Source organism: Chenopodium album, chromosome 26, assembly GCF_948465745.1.
Source record: "Chenopodium album chromosome 26, dcCheAlbu1.1, whole genome shotgun sequence".
Lineage (NCBI taxonomy): Eukaryota > Viridiplantae > Streptophyta > Magnoliopsida > Caryophyllales > Amaranthaceae > Chenopodium > Chenopodium album.
Genome location: NC_137859.1, coordinates 7,214,410 through 7,231,420, shown reverse-complemented (window position 1 = coordinate 7,231,420; position 17,011 = coordinate 7,214,410). Strand labels below are relative to the sequence as shown.

The window sequence follows — 17,011 nt, the reverse complement described above, 5'->3', positions numbered from 1 at the left end:
GCTGCTTAGCGATATAGAGCAATTTCTACGTACCATGCATCACGCCATCAAGCGGATGTTATTATATCAATCTTTCTCTAAAAGGAGATTGAGCTTATATAAGATCGAGCTAACATTGTCTCCATCAAATTATAATCCTTTAAGATATTGGAGTAATCATAAATTAAGCAGCTTATCACTGTCTAAATTTTCTGCTGTTTGTATCAGTTACACCGACATTTTGAAGGTAAATTAAGCAAATAACACAATGTACCATAACAAAACAAAACTAGCAACACAAATATATAATACCCTACTAAGAACAACTTATCATAGCATAGGAGATAACCAAAATGGGCAACAGTGAGATGACCTTGAATGATCACCTGTGTACAAAGGTTGGATCGTCCCATCATCCATAGAATATACACCCATGTCATGCCCTCCGACATAACTGATTTTAAAACCATAATAAAATGCTCGAAGATCATCACAAAAGTATATACAATTGCTTCGACAACCAGCATCTTTAGCATTGATAGACATGCTTACATTAAGGCCCAAAAACAGAGAAACACCCTGCAAATCTTTCACCTCCTCCCAACTTTTCGTGGATTCATCAAGCTTGTAGACACTAAAATTACAAGTATGATACTCACAAGTTTTCCTAATCAAAGTTTTCTTATTTACTATAAGAATATTGCCATTGGACTCGATAATATATCGAGTGAACCACTTGTACTTGTCCCCTATTTGCTCTGTGATTGGAGGCCCGGCCACATAAGGCTGTATCTTATGTGGGTGTTTTGGATCATGGAGGTCGGAGTAGCACAAGTTAGCTTCGCCATCAACAAAAATCAATGACCTCATTTGGTGACTATAGAAAACATCTTGCATAGGTGAAGTACAACTACTTGTTGCAAGAAAACCAGATAATATTGTCCAAGCATTGTCTCCCGGCATTGCTACACCTACAAGGTGGTTATAAATAACAACCACAAGCCATATGCCATCATCATCATTATTATAATTATCAAAAACCCGAGGATCACTATCAACACCACGATACTTGAATTGCTAGGAACTCGAAGCAAGACCACTCTAGAAAGAACAGGGCCATATATGTCTACATGACCACAATAATGATGGAAAGTCGATTGACAAGGAAGGGGTAGCCGAGACCTAGTAAAAGGATTAAACATGTACATCTCTCGATCAACACCTAATGTGACAACCCAACCATAAGGCGAACCCCAACAAGCCCTCCCACACATTTCTGGGAGGTTAAAATCATAACTCCAGTTCCTATTCCAGCTCAAATTCAGCAGACTTCTTTGACAACAAAGAGGGTCAATACTTGAATAATACAATCCCAATTCGCGTTTACTTAAAGTTCTCCCAGCTTTATCGGAAGGACAAGTTGTACCAACTCTAATCTTGGATTGTACTTCAGGACCGTCTATGCCATCAGTTAGCATTAGGCACGGCATCTGATGCCGCGTCCATTTTGTTCTCAAATTCGCGGTATCACAAGCATTGGTAGCTCGACGCCATGAATGACAAACACACGAGAAATTGATGAAATCTATGACTGATACAATGTGGTTTTCAACAATTCGTATCAACAATTCGTATCAACAATTCATCTAAAAGTTTGGAGTAATCTACTACTGCACCCTTTTCTTCCATGTTCTCTAATTACCAAAAACTAAAAACAAATTACAATAAATCAATTACAAAAATATCAGATTGAATTGAATGAAGAAATAACTAACCAATTTTAATAAATCAGGCAAAACAATTTTAGGCATAGAACTTTTTTTTTTTTTTTTTTTTTTGAAACCCTAAGTTAAATATCGATACTCAAATTACGTGACACAATGTGAATTAAAAAAGATGCTAAAATTTTACAGTAAATTCATAATCTGGATGTATTATATCAATCTTGATTTAAATTTAATCAGTAAACCATACAAATTAAATCAGCAATTAGGCATTATTAATTATAAAAACGTTGCCTTTAAAAAAAATATATAATAACGTAAAAACTAAAAAGGGCTAACCTTGTGATTGCGCAGACGCTACCTCCGCTTGCTAGTATTATTATTAAGATATTTGTGATATCTCATATGATAATATTCTCATAATATCACATCACAGTATACATAATTAAATTTGCTAAATTATTTGTTGTAGGTTTATTTGGCCTTGTTCACTTGACTTTTAAAATAATTATATAGTAAAAAAATAATTTTAAAAGTCCCTCTCTAGGGTGAGTGAGTCCCAAGCTAGGGTTTGTGAGTGCGTGTTCCAGTTTCCCTTCTCTGAGTGCTCGATTTTCAATAATTTCTCTAGATTCCTTCTTGTATTCGACTGCTGATGTCGAATATGGGAGATGATCTTGTTAAAGAATGGGAAAAACTTCGGCTTACAGATGAGGAAGGGATAGTGTTAGGGGGGGACTATGTTGAGATTGTTAGTGATGATACTAAGGCCAAATTGAACCTTACTTTGGTAGGGAAATTGTGGACTGTAAAACCGTATAATCTTGAAGCTATGAAAAGAACTTTGACGAATGTCTGGAAATTGAAGGAAAAATTTGCAATTAGGGTTGTTGAAACAAACCTTTTCGTCTTTCAATTCTTATGTGTGGAGGACAAAGAACGTGTTCTAGAGGGTAGGCCGTGATTCTTTGATGAGAAATTGCTACTGCTGCAGGAAGTTTTGGGAGATGAGCAACCCTCAGAAATCGAATTCAAGTATACACCCATGTGGGTGCGTTTGTTAGACGTGCCCCTTAACAAACGTTCTTTGGAAGTGATGTATGATGTGGGGGAATTTTTGGGGGGTTTCTTGGAGGCAGATGAGTCTGATCCATTGGGGTGGGGAGAGTGTGTTCGCATTAAGGTGCAAATAGATATCAATAAACCGTTGAGGAGGGGTTTGTTCCTAGCCATGGGTAAAAATCAATCTCGATGGGTGGACATCAAGTATGAACGGTTGGCGGATTTTTGTTTCTTTTGTGGAAGATTGGAGCATACAGAGAGGGAGTGTCAACACAAAGAGCAAGAGAAAGGGGATACTGTTAAAATGGTGTATCAATATGGCCCCTGGCTTCGTGCTTCTCCACGAAAGAAAGTTAAAGTAGACATGGCTGAACGAGAAGTTGAGAAGACTTGGGTGGATCGTATTAAAAGTGCTGCAGCTTTGAAGAAAACTCCTGTGTACAGCGATCCGGATGTGATTAAATTGGGGCCAGTAGGTGCTGCTAGAAGGTTGGCTTTCTCTTCTCCATGTGCTATGAGCAGTGTGAAAAAGGAAAGAATTGTAAAAGAAAAAGAAGCTGAACTTATTGCAGTCCTAGATAGTAGTAGTAAAAAGATGGTGCTGCGAACTGTTGGGACTGCTATGATTGAGGAGGGTGAGGAAAAAAACTTATTAGGGAGTGTAGGCAGGGGAAGGAATAAAAACGGAGTAGAAGTGAATGAAAAGGAGGAAGTTAAGGTGACAAATAATGAGAGCATGTTGCATAATAATATTATAGAGGGGGGGATGATGATGGATATGCAGGAAAGTATGGAGGAGCTGGGGAATACTAAAAATACTAGTGATTTAAAGGTGGAAAAGGAAGGAAAGGGCAGAGGTCTAAGAAAGGTTGTGATAAAGAAAGGGGAGAGGAAAAATGATGGGGAGAGGGGACGTGTGGTAGGAGCTAAAAGGGGAATTAGGGAGGAGGAGCAGGAGAGTGGTGATATGATAATGCATGATGAAAAAGAGTATGCTGAAATTAAGAAGAGAAGAATTGAGGAAGCTAATGTGAATGTGGCGGGCCCCACTACATGGGCTCTCGGTGATCAATGAATTACATATTATCTTGGAATTGTCGAGGTTTGGGGAGCCCCTCGGCAATTAGTGCGGTGAGGAATGTAATCATCCTTGAAAAACCCCAAATTCTCTTCTTATCGGAAACAAAGTTGAAAAATAACGAGATGGTGAAAGTAAAAAATAAGCTTCATTTCTCTAACTTACTTGCTGTAAGTTGTGATGGGGAAGGGCGTAAGCGGAGTGGTGGTCTGGCTTTGTTGTGGAATGACATGGTGGAGGTGGAAGTGAAGTCTTACTCTTTGAACCATATTGATTCTTGGGTCAAAATGCCAAATAAGCAAGGGTGGAGATTTACGGGAGTGTATGGACATCCGGAAGCTGAAAATAAGCACAAGACCCGTCTGCTAATGGAAAATTTGAGAGGTGATTCCACTACTCCTTGGCTTTGTGGGGGTGACTTGAATCTAATGCTCATGTCTTGTGAGAAGAAGGGTGGGAGTGATTTTAGGAATGATGAAGCAGAGATTTTGAGGGGAGCTTTAGCTTCGTGCGAACTGGCAGATTTGGGATATGTGGGCCATGATTTTACATGGACCAACAATCAAGGGGGAGATCATAATGTGCAAGAGAGATTGGATCGTTTTCTAGCAAATAGAGAGTGGAAAGACCTCTTTACTGGATCCTTTATGTCGCATTTGGCTAAACGGAAGTCTGATCACTTACCAATTCTTCTTTGTATTGATGAGGGGGTGGGAATTATTAAAAAGAAGAAAAAAATCAAAAAATTTCGTTTCGAGGAAATGTGGTTGAGAGATGAGACTTGTGGTGATATTGTGGCAAATATTTGGAGTGGTGGAGGTGGGGATATATGCTCTAAAATTGCCCATACCTCTTTAAATTTGAGTGCTTGGAGTCGAAAAAAATTTGGTGACTTTGTGAAGGAATTGAAGGATTGCAGAGCGAGAATGGAGAGCCTTATGAGTGAGACTCAAACTGATGAGATTATTGCTCAAATGCGAGCTTTGGATGGAAGAATGGACGAGCTAGAGAGAAGAGAGGAGTTGTATTGGAGACAGCGGAGCAGACAAGACTGGCTTAAAAATGGTGACAAAAATACGGCATTTTTTCACACAAAAGCAAGTCAAAGGAAATCAAGGAACCATATTCGTAAAATTGATGATGCTGCTGGGAACACTTTCAGCGAGGAGGAGCAAATTTCAGAAGTTCTGGTTCGACATTTTGATGACCTGTTTACGTCGGGTGGCCAATGTGATTCGGATGCTGTGGTTGAGAAAGTGGACTCGGCAATCTCAACTTCCCAATTTGCTGAGTTAAATGCCCCTTTCGTTGGTGAAGAAGTTCGGGATGCTTTGTTCCAAATGCACCCTACAAAGGCTCCGGGACCCGATGGTATGTCTGCTATTTTTTTCCAAACATACTGGAATGTTGTTGGTAATTATGTGATTGCAAACTCGTTGAGCATTTTGAATAATGGTAGTGAGTTAGGTCCTATTAATCAGACACATATTGTTTTAATTCCAAAAAAGAAAGAATGTGTGTCTCCTGTTGATTATAGGCCTATTAGTTTGTGTAATGTACTCTATAAAATTGTGTCAAAGGTGCTTGGAAACAGACTAAAAAAAGTCCTACCTTCTATTATTAGTGATTCTCAGAGTGGTTTTGTTCCGGGTAGATTAATCACTGACAACATTTTAGTGGCGTATGAATGTTTCCACTATTTGAGGAAAAAAAAGAAGGGTAAGAAAGGTTTTCTCGGGTTGAAGTTGGATATGAGCAAGGCGTACGACAGAGTGGAATGGGGTTTCTTGGAAAAAATGATGTTGAAATTTGGTTTTCCGGTGTCCTTTGCAATGAACATTATGAAGTGTGTGTCATCGGCCTCTTTTGATGTATTAGTGAATGGCCAACCTTCTCAACAGTTTAAGCCTAGTAAAGGGCTTCGTCAAGGGGACCCTCTATCTCCCTTTTTGTTCATTATGTGTGCCGAGGGGCTATCTGCCCTTCTTCGGGATGCCGAAAGGAATAAACTCATCCATGGAGTTAAAATTGGTAGACACGTGGAACCCATATCACATCTTTTTTTCGCAGATGATAGCTTGTTGTTCGTAAGGGCCAATGAGGATGAAACTGAGAAAGTTCTAGATATTCTTTCTACTTATGAGGCGGCGTTAGGCCAGAAACTGAATATGGAAAAATCGGAGGTGTCTTTTAGCCGAAACATTGAACGTGAGAAGAAAAATATGCTTCAGATGAAGTTATCTTTTAAGGCTGTCGATGGACATGATAAATATTTAGGTCTTCCGACTTACATTGGAAGTTCTAAAAAAAAAAAATTTCAGAGTATTCAGGATCGGGTTTGGAAGAAGCTAAAGGGGTGGAAAGAAAATTACTTGTCTCAAGCGGGGAGGGAGATTCTTATCAAATCTATAGCGCAGGCTATCCCAACATATGCGATGCAATGTTTTTCTATTCCCGTTAGCATTCTTAATGTGGTGGAAAAAATGTGTAGGAGTTTCTTTTGGGGTCGGAAGGGGGAGGAGAGGAAGATGAGTTGGGTTGCTTGGGATAAATTATATAGAGCAAAAAATCAGGGAGGGCTGGGTTTTCGAAATATGAAGGTTTTCAACAAGGCTATGCTAGCTAAACAAGCGTGGAGAATCGTGGTCAAAAAGGACTCACTCATGGCCCGGGTTTTGAAGGGGAAATATTTCCCAAATTCTGATTTTTTTGGTGCCAAATTTGGTCCGAATATAAGCTTTACTTGGAGGTCAATATTGAGCTCGAGAGAGGTGATTGAAAAAGGTGCTCTTAAGATTGTTGGTAAAGGGAGCAGTATCCGCATCTGGGAGGATCCGTGGGTTCCCAATCTCCCAAGCTTTAGAGTTATTTCACCTAGAGGGGATGGGGATTGTGTTCCAAGGATGGTGAATGAATTATGGGAAAATAGAAGATGGAACTTGGAGGCTCTTTCGAGTTTGTTTTCCCAAAAGGAAATTGATGAGATAAGTAGCATTCCCATTCCTATGTTTGATGATGAGGATGGATGGTCCTGGCACTACTCTAAAGATGGATCTTATACTGTTAGGAGCGCTTACCACCAACTGGTGGAAAAGGAGGAAAGGGGAAAAGCATCTACGTCTTCTACTTTGGCTCCTTTCAACTGGAAGAATGTGTGGAAGGCTGGAATTCCACCCAAAGTTAAACTCTTTGCGTGGAGATGTGTTTGGGAGGGGCTGCCTGTGATGAGCCGTTTAGCAGCTAGGGGTATGCAAGTTGATCCTCGTTGTCCTATGTGCGGGGAAGGAAATGAAACTACTGCACACATGGTTCTATTATGCCCATCCATTTGCTCCTTATGGAGACATTCTGCTCTCCGAATTGACACAAGTGTTTTGGAAGTTGATAGCTTTCGTGGATAGTGTGTAATGATGCAAGAGAAAATAAAAGTTAACAACTGGTGGGATGTTTTTTGGAGTCTTGCGTGGGGTATATGGCTTAGGCGAAATCTGTGGGCTTTTGATAAAAAAGAGAGGAGGGAATGTGATATTTTAGACAAGGCAATGAGCTTGGTTGGGGAGTATGAGATGGCTAATTCTAGGGAGAAGGCTGCGAGAGAAGGGCTGCTGTCATCAGAGATATGGAAAGCCCCTGCTGCAGGGCTTTTTAAGCTAAATACAGATGCTGCCTTTTGTGATCAAGTGCTTGGAATGGGTGGTGTGCTTCGAGATGAGATGGGTGATGCTGTTGTGTCTTTTTGCTCGACAGAAGCAGGAAAGATGGGTGTCGATATTGGTGAGGCAATGGCAATGAGAGAAAGCTTAAAGATTGCCATGGAAGCGGGGTTCGATAAGTTCATTCTTGAGACGGATAATCTAAAGCTTTTTCACCATATGAAGAAAGGTATTACAATGCCATGTGCGTTTGGGAATGTGGTGAGGGATATCTTGTTGTTAGCCCGTGGGTGTCGTTCTGTTTCTTTTTCTTATGTTAGAAGGTCGGGTAATGTAGTTGCCCATAGTCTAGCAAAGTTAAGCTTTTCTTTTAGTAGTTATCGTGTTTGGTTGGAAGAATCCCCTGCTGAAATTCAGGGTGCTCTTTGTACTGATGCTTCTCTTTTGTTGAGTTAATAAAATGGGCTATGCTGCAGGTTTGTCAAAAAAAAAAAAAAAAAAATAATAATTTCATTTAAATAAAAATAATTTCAATTTAGATCAGTAAAATTAATTTCAGTTTATTAAAATTAATTATTTTAAAGTTTTTTTTTATTTTTTCTCTTTTTTTTAATCAATTTACCCCACTTGATTGTCATCTCACCAAGAATAAACTACTTGTAATTTTAAACCCTCTCATATATATAGCTCAAGTGGTTAGAGCTCCCTCCCGGTTCCAAGAGATCTTGGGATCGATTCCCATCATCCACCCTTGTGGCTCTCTAAACACCAAAAAATATATATATCAAAATTTTATACTAGTATATTTTGTAGCTAGCTTCACTATCATGTTTTTTTATTATTAATATTATTATTTGATTTCAAATTGGACATTTGATAAAATTGATGTGTAGTTACTGAAGCTTATTTATATCAAATATGATTTTCCCTAATTAAAAATTTTTTATTGTTTTTTTTTTTTCCTCTTTGTAATTAATAACTTTTGTCGATTAAAATTGATTTTTGTCAAACACAAGTTTTTATATATGGCCAGTCAATTGCATGGAGTGGTCACAACAGGGGGTAATAGGGGTTAAGAGTCTTACGAAATCAACAAAAAAAAGTGTTTTCAATTGGATGGTTCACCTCAGTGGAAATTAATAATAACAAGATTAGTTTTTATAAAGAAGTTGAATTATGTTTTTATAATAATAATTACTCCCTTCATGTTAACAAGTGTTACACTTATGGTCTTATGTTTTAATAAGTGTTACATTTCCTTTTCTGGCAAAAAGCTTTATTAAAATATTATATATCTCTCCTCTTATGGTTCCTACCCAAATCTACAACTACGAGTATTTTGTTATTATATCTTTTCTCTCACATTCATTACTTTTCAATAAACTATTAACCAGTAGTCAACATTCGACGATCTCAGTAATAAGCAAAGAAGAGAATGCAGTAGAATACATGCACTGATGCACACCATATCCTACACATGCCAGAAATTCAATAAGAAGAAATGAACTACCCACAAGCCACAACCTTTGTTGTATATTATTTTGACGATAGACATTTGTTGCATTGTAACTTCTACAATACGTGGAGTACTTCAGATATACTTGTACAATTTTGCCATGTGTTAATTCAGTGATTGAGTTTTTTTTTTTTTTTTTTTTTGGTATATAGGTTTGGTAAGAGGAAGGGGCCTATCAGGTTCGGGGTTGATGGACTAAGCCATTTGGGAGTTGAGGAGTAAAAGAGAATCTCCATTCAAAATACTTCTAATGGGGTTTGACCCACTAAAAGATGCAATTTTACAATGAAAAATGGTGTAAGGTCGGTTTGATTATAAAATAATTATAAAATTACAAGTCATGTAAGTTAACTTCACAACATACTTTATAGTCTATAATTCGAAGTATTCGTTATATATTTAACCCACAATTAAAGTACTTCTTCCGTTCCTAAAAGTTCGACTCATCACTTTGCATTTGCGCGATCTTCAATGAACATCTTTGACTATGAATATTTTCGGCTATGAATAATAAGAAGAATCTAACTTTCAGGAACGGGGTAGCAATAAACATATGACAAGCTCAAAATATTTCCTTTTTGAATAATTGAATGTAATGCACAAAATCATTTTTAAAATAAGCAAATGACACAATGTAGCTTAACAAGCTAAACTACCCACTCAAATAACACCCTACTAAGAACTTTTCACAAGCATAGGAGATAACCAAAATGGACAACAATGAGATGACCTTGAATGATCACCTGTGTAAAAAGGTTGGATCGTCCCATCATCCATGGAATATACACCCATGTCATGCCCTCCGACATAATTGATTTTAGTACCATAATAAAATGTTCGAAGATCATCACAAAAGTATATACAATTGCTTCGGCAGCCAGCAATTTGAGCGTTGATAGACATGCTTACATTAGGACCCAAAAACAGACAAAAACCTTGCAAATCTTTCACCTCCTCCCAACTTTTTGTGGATTCATCAAGCTTGTAGACACTAAAACTACAAGTATGATAGTCATAAGATTCACCCATCATAGTCTTTTTATTTACTAATAGGATACTGCCATTATTGGACTCAATAATGTATCGAGTATAAATTTGTCCTTGTCCCCTATTCGCTCTGTGCTTGGAGGCTCGGCTATATAAGGCTTTATCTTCTGTGGGCGTTCTATATCATGGAAGTCGGAGTAGAACAAATTACCTTCACGATCAACAAAAATCAATGACCTCATATGGTGACTGACTATAGAAAACATCTTGCATAACCAAATTTTCAAGATGGCACTCCTCCGCCTTGACTAATAATGTCCAAGCTTTGTCTCCCGGCATTGCAGTAGCTAAAACCTTGAAATCGCTATGCATAATGACCACAACCCATACGCCATCATCATCATCAACATAATCATCACAAACACGAGCATCATCATTATCAACCTTACGACACTTGCTAGGAACTCGAAGCAAGACCGGTTTAGAGAGATGCTGGCCATCCATGATATGATATTGATCATCACGCTCGAGTTCTTTATCACAGAAAGACCTTAGATCAGGAAGGGGAAGTCGGTCTCTAGTAAAAGGATTATATAAGTGCATAGATTGATTAACACCTAATGTGATAACCCAACCATAAGGCGAACCCCAACAAGCCCTCTTGTACATTTCGGGAATGTTAAAATCGTAGCTCTTGCTAATACTCTTCAAATTTAGCAGTCTTCAATTCTTTGACAGCGAAGAGGGTCAATGTCTGAGTAATCCAACCCTTGATTATTGCTAAATGATAAACAAGGATTGTACTTCAGGACCATCAACGCCATCAGTTAGCATTAGCCACGGCATCTGATGCCGCGCCCATTTTATGCTCAGTTTCTCAATATCACAAGCATTGGCAGCACGACGCCATGAACGACAAACATGTGAAAAATTGATGAAATCTTCCACTGATACAATGTGTTTTTCAGCTATTTGCACCAACAATTCATCTAAAAGTTTGGAAAAATCTACTACTGCACCCTTCTCCTCCATGCTCCCTAAATCATCAAAAACAAAATACAAATTACAATAATAACGTACTTACCAATTTAATAAATCAGGCACAAAAAAAAAAAAAAAAATTAGGCATAGAAATTTTTATACGTAGTATTTTCTTTAAGCCCTAAGTTGATACGATTATTAATTGATAAGACAATAACCCTCTTATATATATAGGTTAACCTAGAAATTCACACTAATTTGGATATTTTACTTTCCTAAATAATTTTAGATTGCTTATATATCTAAAATCTATCCAGTTTGCTAATTACAAATCTGATCTAATTAGGAAAGCAGAAAAATTAGAAATAAATAAAAGATACGATTACATCATATCTTTTCTCAACAAATCTCGTTAGTATTTGATAAGTTTAGTTTATTTCCTAACATTGATTTTTATTAAGCTATGCAAATTGTGAAAGATTTCCATATATGTTTGGTCAATTGGTGAAAGATGCTCAAATTTTACAATAACGCCCCGTTCTCTTCACCTTATTTTTGCTTAACTGAAATTATTTTTACTGAAATAAAATTATATTTGCTGTACTTAAATTATTTTTAATACAAAATTAAAAATTAGGAAAGTTTATCTTTTGTCTACATAGTTTGTTTTAGGATAGTTAGAATTTATTTTATGTTTTAGTTTATTGTTTACTGTTGGACACGGAATTGTATGCCCATAAATATTTGCTTTTATTAGGGAAAACTAGAGAAGGTAATGTCATGGAGTTCAAGAAAATCTGAATATTGTGAATTTGTGAATCAAATCGATTCCTAATTGTTGTATTCCTTTTTGCTAGAGTCAAAAAGGTCAAATTGTATTGAATTAGTTTAATATTAATTGCTTGTATCCAAACGTGGTTTAATCCATATCGAGTACTCTATATGAAACTTATGGCAACATCAATAGAAGAGGCTTGACCACCTTCCACATAATCATAATACAAATCTTTTATCTAACCATGGGCTGATAGACACACATATTCCAACTTTCCAAGCTTTATGTATCAATATAATACTAAGTCAATTCTAAAATAAGCAAATAACACAATGTAACATAACAAAACTAAACCAACCACGCAAATAATACCCTACTACATATCAAGACGGTTTTCTCACAAGGTCGTGGCCTAATTTATCAAAGAGTAAAAAATAAGAAACATGTCCGGTCGATATCTTGAATTTGGCAGCTAATATATCTTACATACAAGGTACAATCTGGGGCATTTATCAATATATCTCTCTTCTTTAATATTCTCCGCTCAACAATTCTCAATTCATAATCACCAAACTAAGCTTGATCTAGTGGATAGGAGAACGAACACCTTCTAAGCATGATATTTGAGGTTCAATTTCCACTAGGGACGAAACTTGGGGAGAAGATTCCGTTATCTTTTCCTCCATTCTCCCAAATTGTCCGGCCTGCTAATTTGGGCTAAATTAATCCATGAAGGGTCCCGACTCCCGACCCTTCAACTTACATACCATAAAAACAAACAAAGTAATAATACATAACCATGCATCACTCTCTAATATCAACATGGTATTGTTAATTTTGTCACTTTATAATAAGCCCCAATAAGATGTAATAAACCAATGTAATTGGTAAAGATATCAACATGCCAAAGCTAACCCTGCACCAAACAATCATAAAAATAATTAACACAAAGAAAAAAGGTATAATTATATCTTGTTAAATGAATAATAATTGGAGTTTAAAAGGAACATACGCAGTGCTAAGAATGCCAGGATGAACATTGTATTCTCGAGCAAAGATGAAAGGGACAATTGCTTGTGGCAGAGCTGCCTATAAATCAAATTAGTAAATATTTGCAATGGTTAGAAAATTTGTATGAATTCATTCAAAAAGAAAGTAGAATTCATAGTTTTTTTTTTTTTTTTTTTTTTTTTGAAAATTTGCATTATAGTAGTCATATTTCAAACGACTACTGTAAAGATTTCATTAATTACCTGCATGATGGTGATTTGTAACAGGGTTCCTCTTAACCCCACAATATATGAAGTAGCTACCGTAATACCGGGGCCAACAAGGAACCTCATCGCCGTAGCAAGGGCAGCTGATGCATTCCCACCGGCAATGATCCTTGGTTGTGAAGCCATGAACAAACCTACACATTTTGACATGAAACAAGAGATGTGCTCAATTATATATAATTGAATTAATATCGAGGTACTTTTGATTAGAGTATGGTAAATTTTTATAATGAAGTAATTTATCTTGGGTAGGTCTAGTATGGCTATATGTAATCAATAATTCAATACTCGTACAAAGTTTCAGATACTATACATTTATTTTGGAAACAGGGAATTTCCCGTTATAAAGTAGTTGAATCTGAAACTTGAACAAGATTACGCGAACCTTTGTTCAATTTCTAATAACTTAGCAAAGCAAAATGACCAGCATATTTTAAAGAGAAAATTAAACATTGAACTTACCAAGACTAAACATTGCCATCCCTAATCCTGTATCAGAGAGAATTTTAATTGAGTTGTCCACAATTGCAGGAATTTGTACATGCCATCTACAAAAATTTGGAAAAAAAATTTACTAAGATCAGGCTAGTACATGTGAAACAAATCAAATAAATAATAGTATAATGTTAGTTCTATCTGATTCACCTGAATGAGATTAAGGACCAAATAAAGGCTATAACACTAGAGTAAAAGTTAGGATTCCTCATTAGTTTCTTACAAACCATGACCAAAATCAGCCCAGTTGCCGCACCAGCAGGAATTGTTTCCTTGGGTTTGGGTTCGAGTTCAAGTTGAGCCACGGTTTCAGGATGGACCTGATCAACCATCGTCGATCTAGGACCCAATTCTTGCAAAGTTGAGCCTGGCATCAATAGTGCAATCATAAATATTTAGTGCTTATATAGATCAATATTTAGTAATGTATCCTTTATACTACCTCCGTTACATATTGGTTGCAACTTTGGAATATTTTATCTCTCACAAATATTGCCCAAAGTTGCAACTAATATGTAACGGAGGTAGTATAAAAAAAATTGAGGCAATGTGACAATTAATTCTAGATGGAGAATGCTCCCTCTAGCTAGTAAAGTTCACTAAGAAACATACATCTTTTAAGTTATAATAATCTCACATTCCCACCATTTCTTTTTTTTTTTTTTTTTTTTGAGAAATCCCACCATTCCAATTTTTTTTTTTTTGAAAGGGGGGAGATTATATTCATTAATAAGAAGCCATACGGCACTTACATAAGAGATCATAATCGAACAATACAAAGACAACCGAACCAATTACAAGTTCGAAATAAACGAAACTACAATTGCACGCGCAGAATGACTTTCTTAAGTACCCTTGGCTCATATAACGCTGTCCTATGCAGCCTCTTGCAAGGGGGTCAGGCAATATGATGTAATTTCCGACGAGAACCTTCATTGGCTCAGAATCCCGTACTCCTCGACCTGAAATCAAAATTGGTGTCGTACACTTCACCATAGACAAGATCAACTCCGATTCAAACACGGATATCGGCATGGAAGCAAAACCCTTTAGCCCAAACCAACAGAAGATCAAACCGAAGCCCCATAGCCAAAAAACCCGGCTTAAATCCTGCACCAGAAGATCGGTACACCGATCTGCAAGCCCCATATCACTCCAACACACCACACAAACAGAAAAAATAATAAAACTAAAAAGCACACAACGACTTCTAAAAGGAAAAACAGAACGAAAACTAAAACCTAAAACAAAAAACGAAACCCTAACATCCCACCCCGCCGCCAAACCGAGTCCCACCACCCACGCTCTGGGATTCACCGACCCAGCCCACGAACCGCCGGAAATAAACGCACGGACCACCGAGGCCCGCCTGAGAAGCCCGAACCCCACACGCCCCTGAGCCGCTGCAACGACAACCCTACACGAGGGACTTAGAACGGCCCTACACAAGGGACTCAGAGGGAGGAAACTCCCCCTCCTTGTTCTCGTAAACCACGTCGCGGCAACGGACAAAGGGGTGGGGCGTAGGCGCGGCGGGGAGGCGGTACAAAGAAACGACGGCAGGCCGGCCTCATAGTCGGAGAAGAACAACGGCGGCGGACGAAGAGGCGGTGCGGCGCAAGATGAAAGGCTGAAAAAACAAAAAACCATAACGGAAAAAGAAATAAACAAGCTAAAGGGGTAGATCGGAGGCTCGCCGACGCTGTGGCGTGGGCGGTGAGCCACACGCCCGCCGGCGAGCCTCATAGCCGGAGAAGAGGAAGAGGAGCGGCGGTTTATGGGAGAGAGAAGAGAGAGGATTTTTAGAGAGAGAAAACACTTTTTTAGAAAAATCCACCATTCCAATTAGCCAAACGTAAGTTGTAACAAAATTTTGGGATGGAGGGAACTAGTGGCGGATGCATGTATGGTAATCAAGTGGGGTCCTTTGACCCCACTTGAACATGAAAAAAATCTTATACAGAATAATTTTTTTCTAATAAAATTGCTTATATTTGTATCAAATTACCTCGTTAAAGTTTATCTAATGCATTTTAATTTTAAAAAAAAAAAAAACATTAATCAAAGTTGGAAGCTAACCTTTAGGGCTAGTATTCCCTCTATGATCATGATCATGATCGTGATCGTGACCATCATTAATCAAATTATCGTTACCTCTTCGATTAGCCTCATTAATCTCACTTGCTTCAATAGGAAGAGAAGCTTCACCAACACCAATTCGTACCTCCTCATCAAACCCTAAACCATTACCATTTTCATTCTCACAACGTTTTTGAGGGACTAACAATGTCGCGCTTCTATATTCAAACAAGAACAACAAACAAGGAAACCATACAATAAATTGTATCACAGATAATTGCACCATCAAAGATTTAGAGGGATTTTCGCCGTACATTCCTTCTAACAAAGGGATGCCCATAACAAGTGTGTTTGTTAGAGTCGAAAGAGAAAATAGTGTAATACACCACTCAAGAGAACCTCTTGAGCTTAGCTTGCACCATAAAAATAGGATCACAATTACTACGCCTTTTTGTAGTGTATCTGCTGCTATGAATTGGTAGTTCATCGAGTAAGGATTGTTGTTTGCGATGAATTTGATAGATAGAAATGGTGCCGCGAATAGGGCTACAAATCTATTAACCCCTAGACATTCGTCTGGGGTAAATATTTTCCACCATTTTACTGAACTATAAGCTAAGATCATTACGACATATAGTGGTACCACGTTTGATAATACATGGTATAGATTTTCCCAAGAAATCATCGAATTTCTAATATTTTTTTGTCTTTGATATGATAAGATTGATCGGGATTTTCTCTAGTAACTGGACGCGAACCGCGTCCAGTTACTTTAAGATTTCTGGTAAAGGTAGTAGTAATTGGAGAAAATCCTCTTTCAGAAGAATAATAGTATGGTTTCTAATAAGTTTTTTAAGAAGTATGTAACGCGTTATATATAAGTTTTTTTAGGAAGAAAAAAAACTGCCTCAACAATTCAACATGGACTGAGAGAAGAATAATTGAACTGACAGCTAAGTATTAGGTGTATTAGAAAATTTTTGGACTAAAATAAATATAAGGAAAATATAATTATTGTTTTAATTCTAATAATAACTAGCTAGGTGCATGGCATTTAATACGGATCTTTGAAAATCATGATATGAACAAATAACGTTAAGGCTTAAGCAAACAATAACATTTGGCAATAGATGTGAAATGTACAATATGGTCAATATCTATCTCATTATATATTTTTATTAGTGGACTTGGCCCAACAAGATGATTCAAATAGTATCAATAACTAATAAATCCAGCCCAATTTTGACCCAATCCGTGTAACATGGTTACGGTGGCTAGCTCATTATCTTAACCTAACCTGAATAGAATTGATTGAAGCTAATCTTGATTTGAAAGATCCATGTTGAACAATCTTTATATCCAAAATGAGAAATAAGGTAAATATTTGGTTCTAGTGTATTCTTTT

The 17,011-nt window shown here is 37.3% G+C and overlaps 4 protein-coding genes across 4 annotated transcripts; 1 reads left to right on the top strand and 3 right to left on the bottom strand.

Moving 5' to 3' along the window:
- Positions 1 to 309: 309 nt before the first annotated feature.
- On the bottom strand, positions 310 to 1,469 carry LOC145616729 (F-box/kelch-repeat protein KIB1-like). The gene is made up of 2 exons (XM_081671473.1): positions 1,049 to 1,469; positions 310 to 950 (listed from the first exon to the last, which is right to left on the bottom strand). The coding sequence occupies exons 1-2, from the start codon at positions 1,467 to 1,469 to the stop codon at positions 310 to 312; spliced, it is 1,062 nt and encodes a 353-aa protein (XP_081527599.1).
- Positions 1,470 to 7,253: 5,784 nt separating this feature from the next.
- Positions 7,254 to 7,952, top strand: LOC145616727 (uncharacterized). Its single transcript, XM_081671472.1, has one exon. The coding sequence runs from the start codon at positions 7,254 to 7,256 to the stop codon at positions 7,950 to 7,952; it is 699 nt and encodes a 232-aa protein (XP_081527598.1).
- Positions 7,953 to 9,687: 1,735 nt separating this feature from the next.
- On the bottom strand, positions 9,688 to 10,041 carry LOC145616726 (putative F-box protein At5g60060). Its single transcript, XM_081671471.1, has one exon. The coding sequence runs from the start codon at positions 10,039 to 10,041 to the stop codon at positions 9,688 to 9,690; it is 354 nt and encodes a 117-aa protein (XP_081527597.1).
- Positions 10,042 to 12,595: 2,554 nt separating this feature from the next.
- LOC145616725 (putative auxin efflux carrier component 1b) lies at positions 12,596 to 16,291 on the bottom strand. Its single transcript, XM_081671469.1, has 6 exons — positions 15,607 to 16,291; positions 13,678 to 13,894; positions 13,495 to 13,580; positions 13,009 to 13,166; positions 12,768 to 12,844; positions 12,596 to 12,671 (listed from the first exon to the last, which is right to left on the bottom strand). The coding sequence occupies exons 1-6, from the start codon at positions 16,289 to 16,291 to the stop codon at positions 12,596 to 12,598; spliced, it is 1,299 nt and encodes a 432-aa protein (XP_081527595.1).
- Between the last annotated feature and the right edge of the window lie 720 nt (positions 16,292 to 17,011).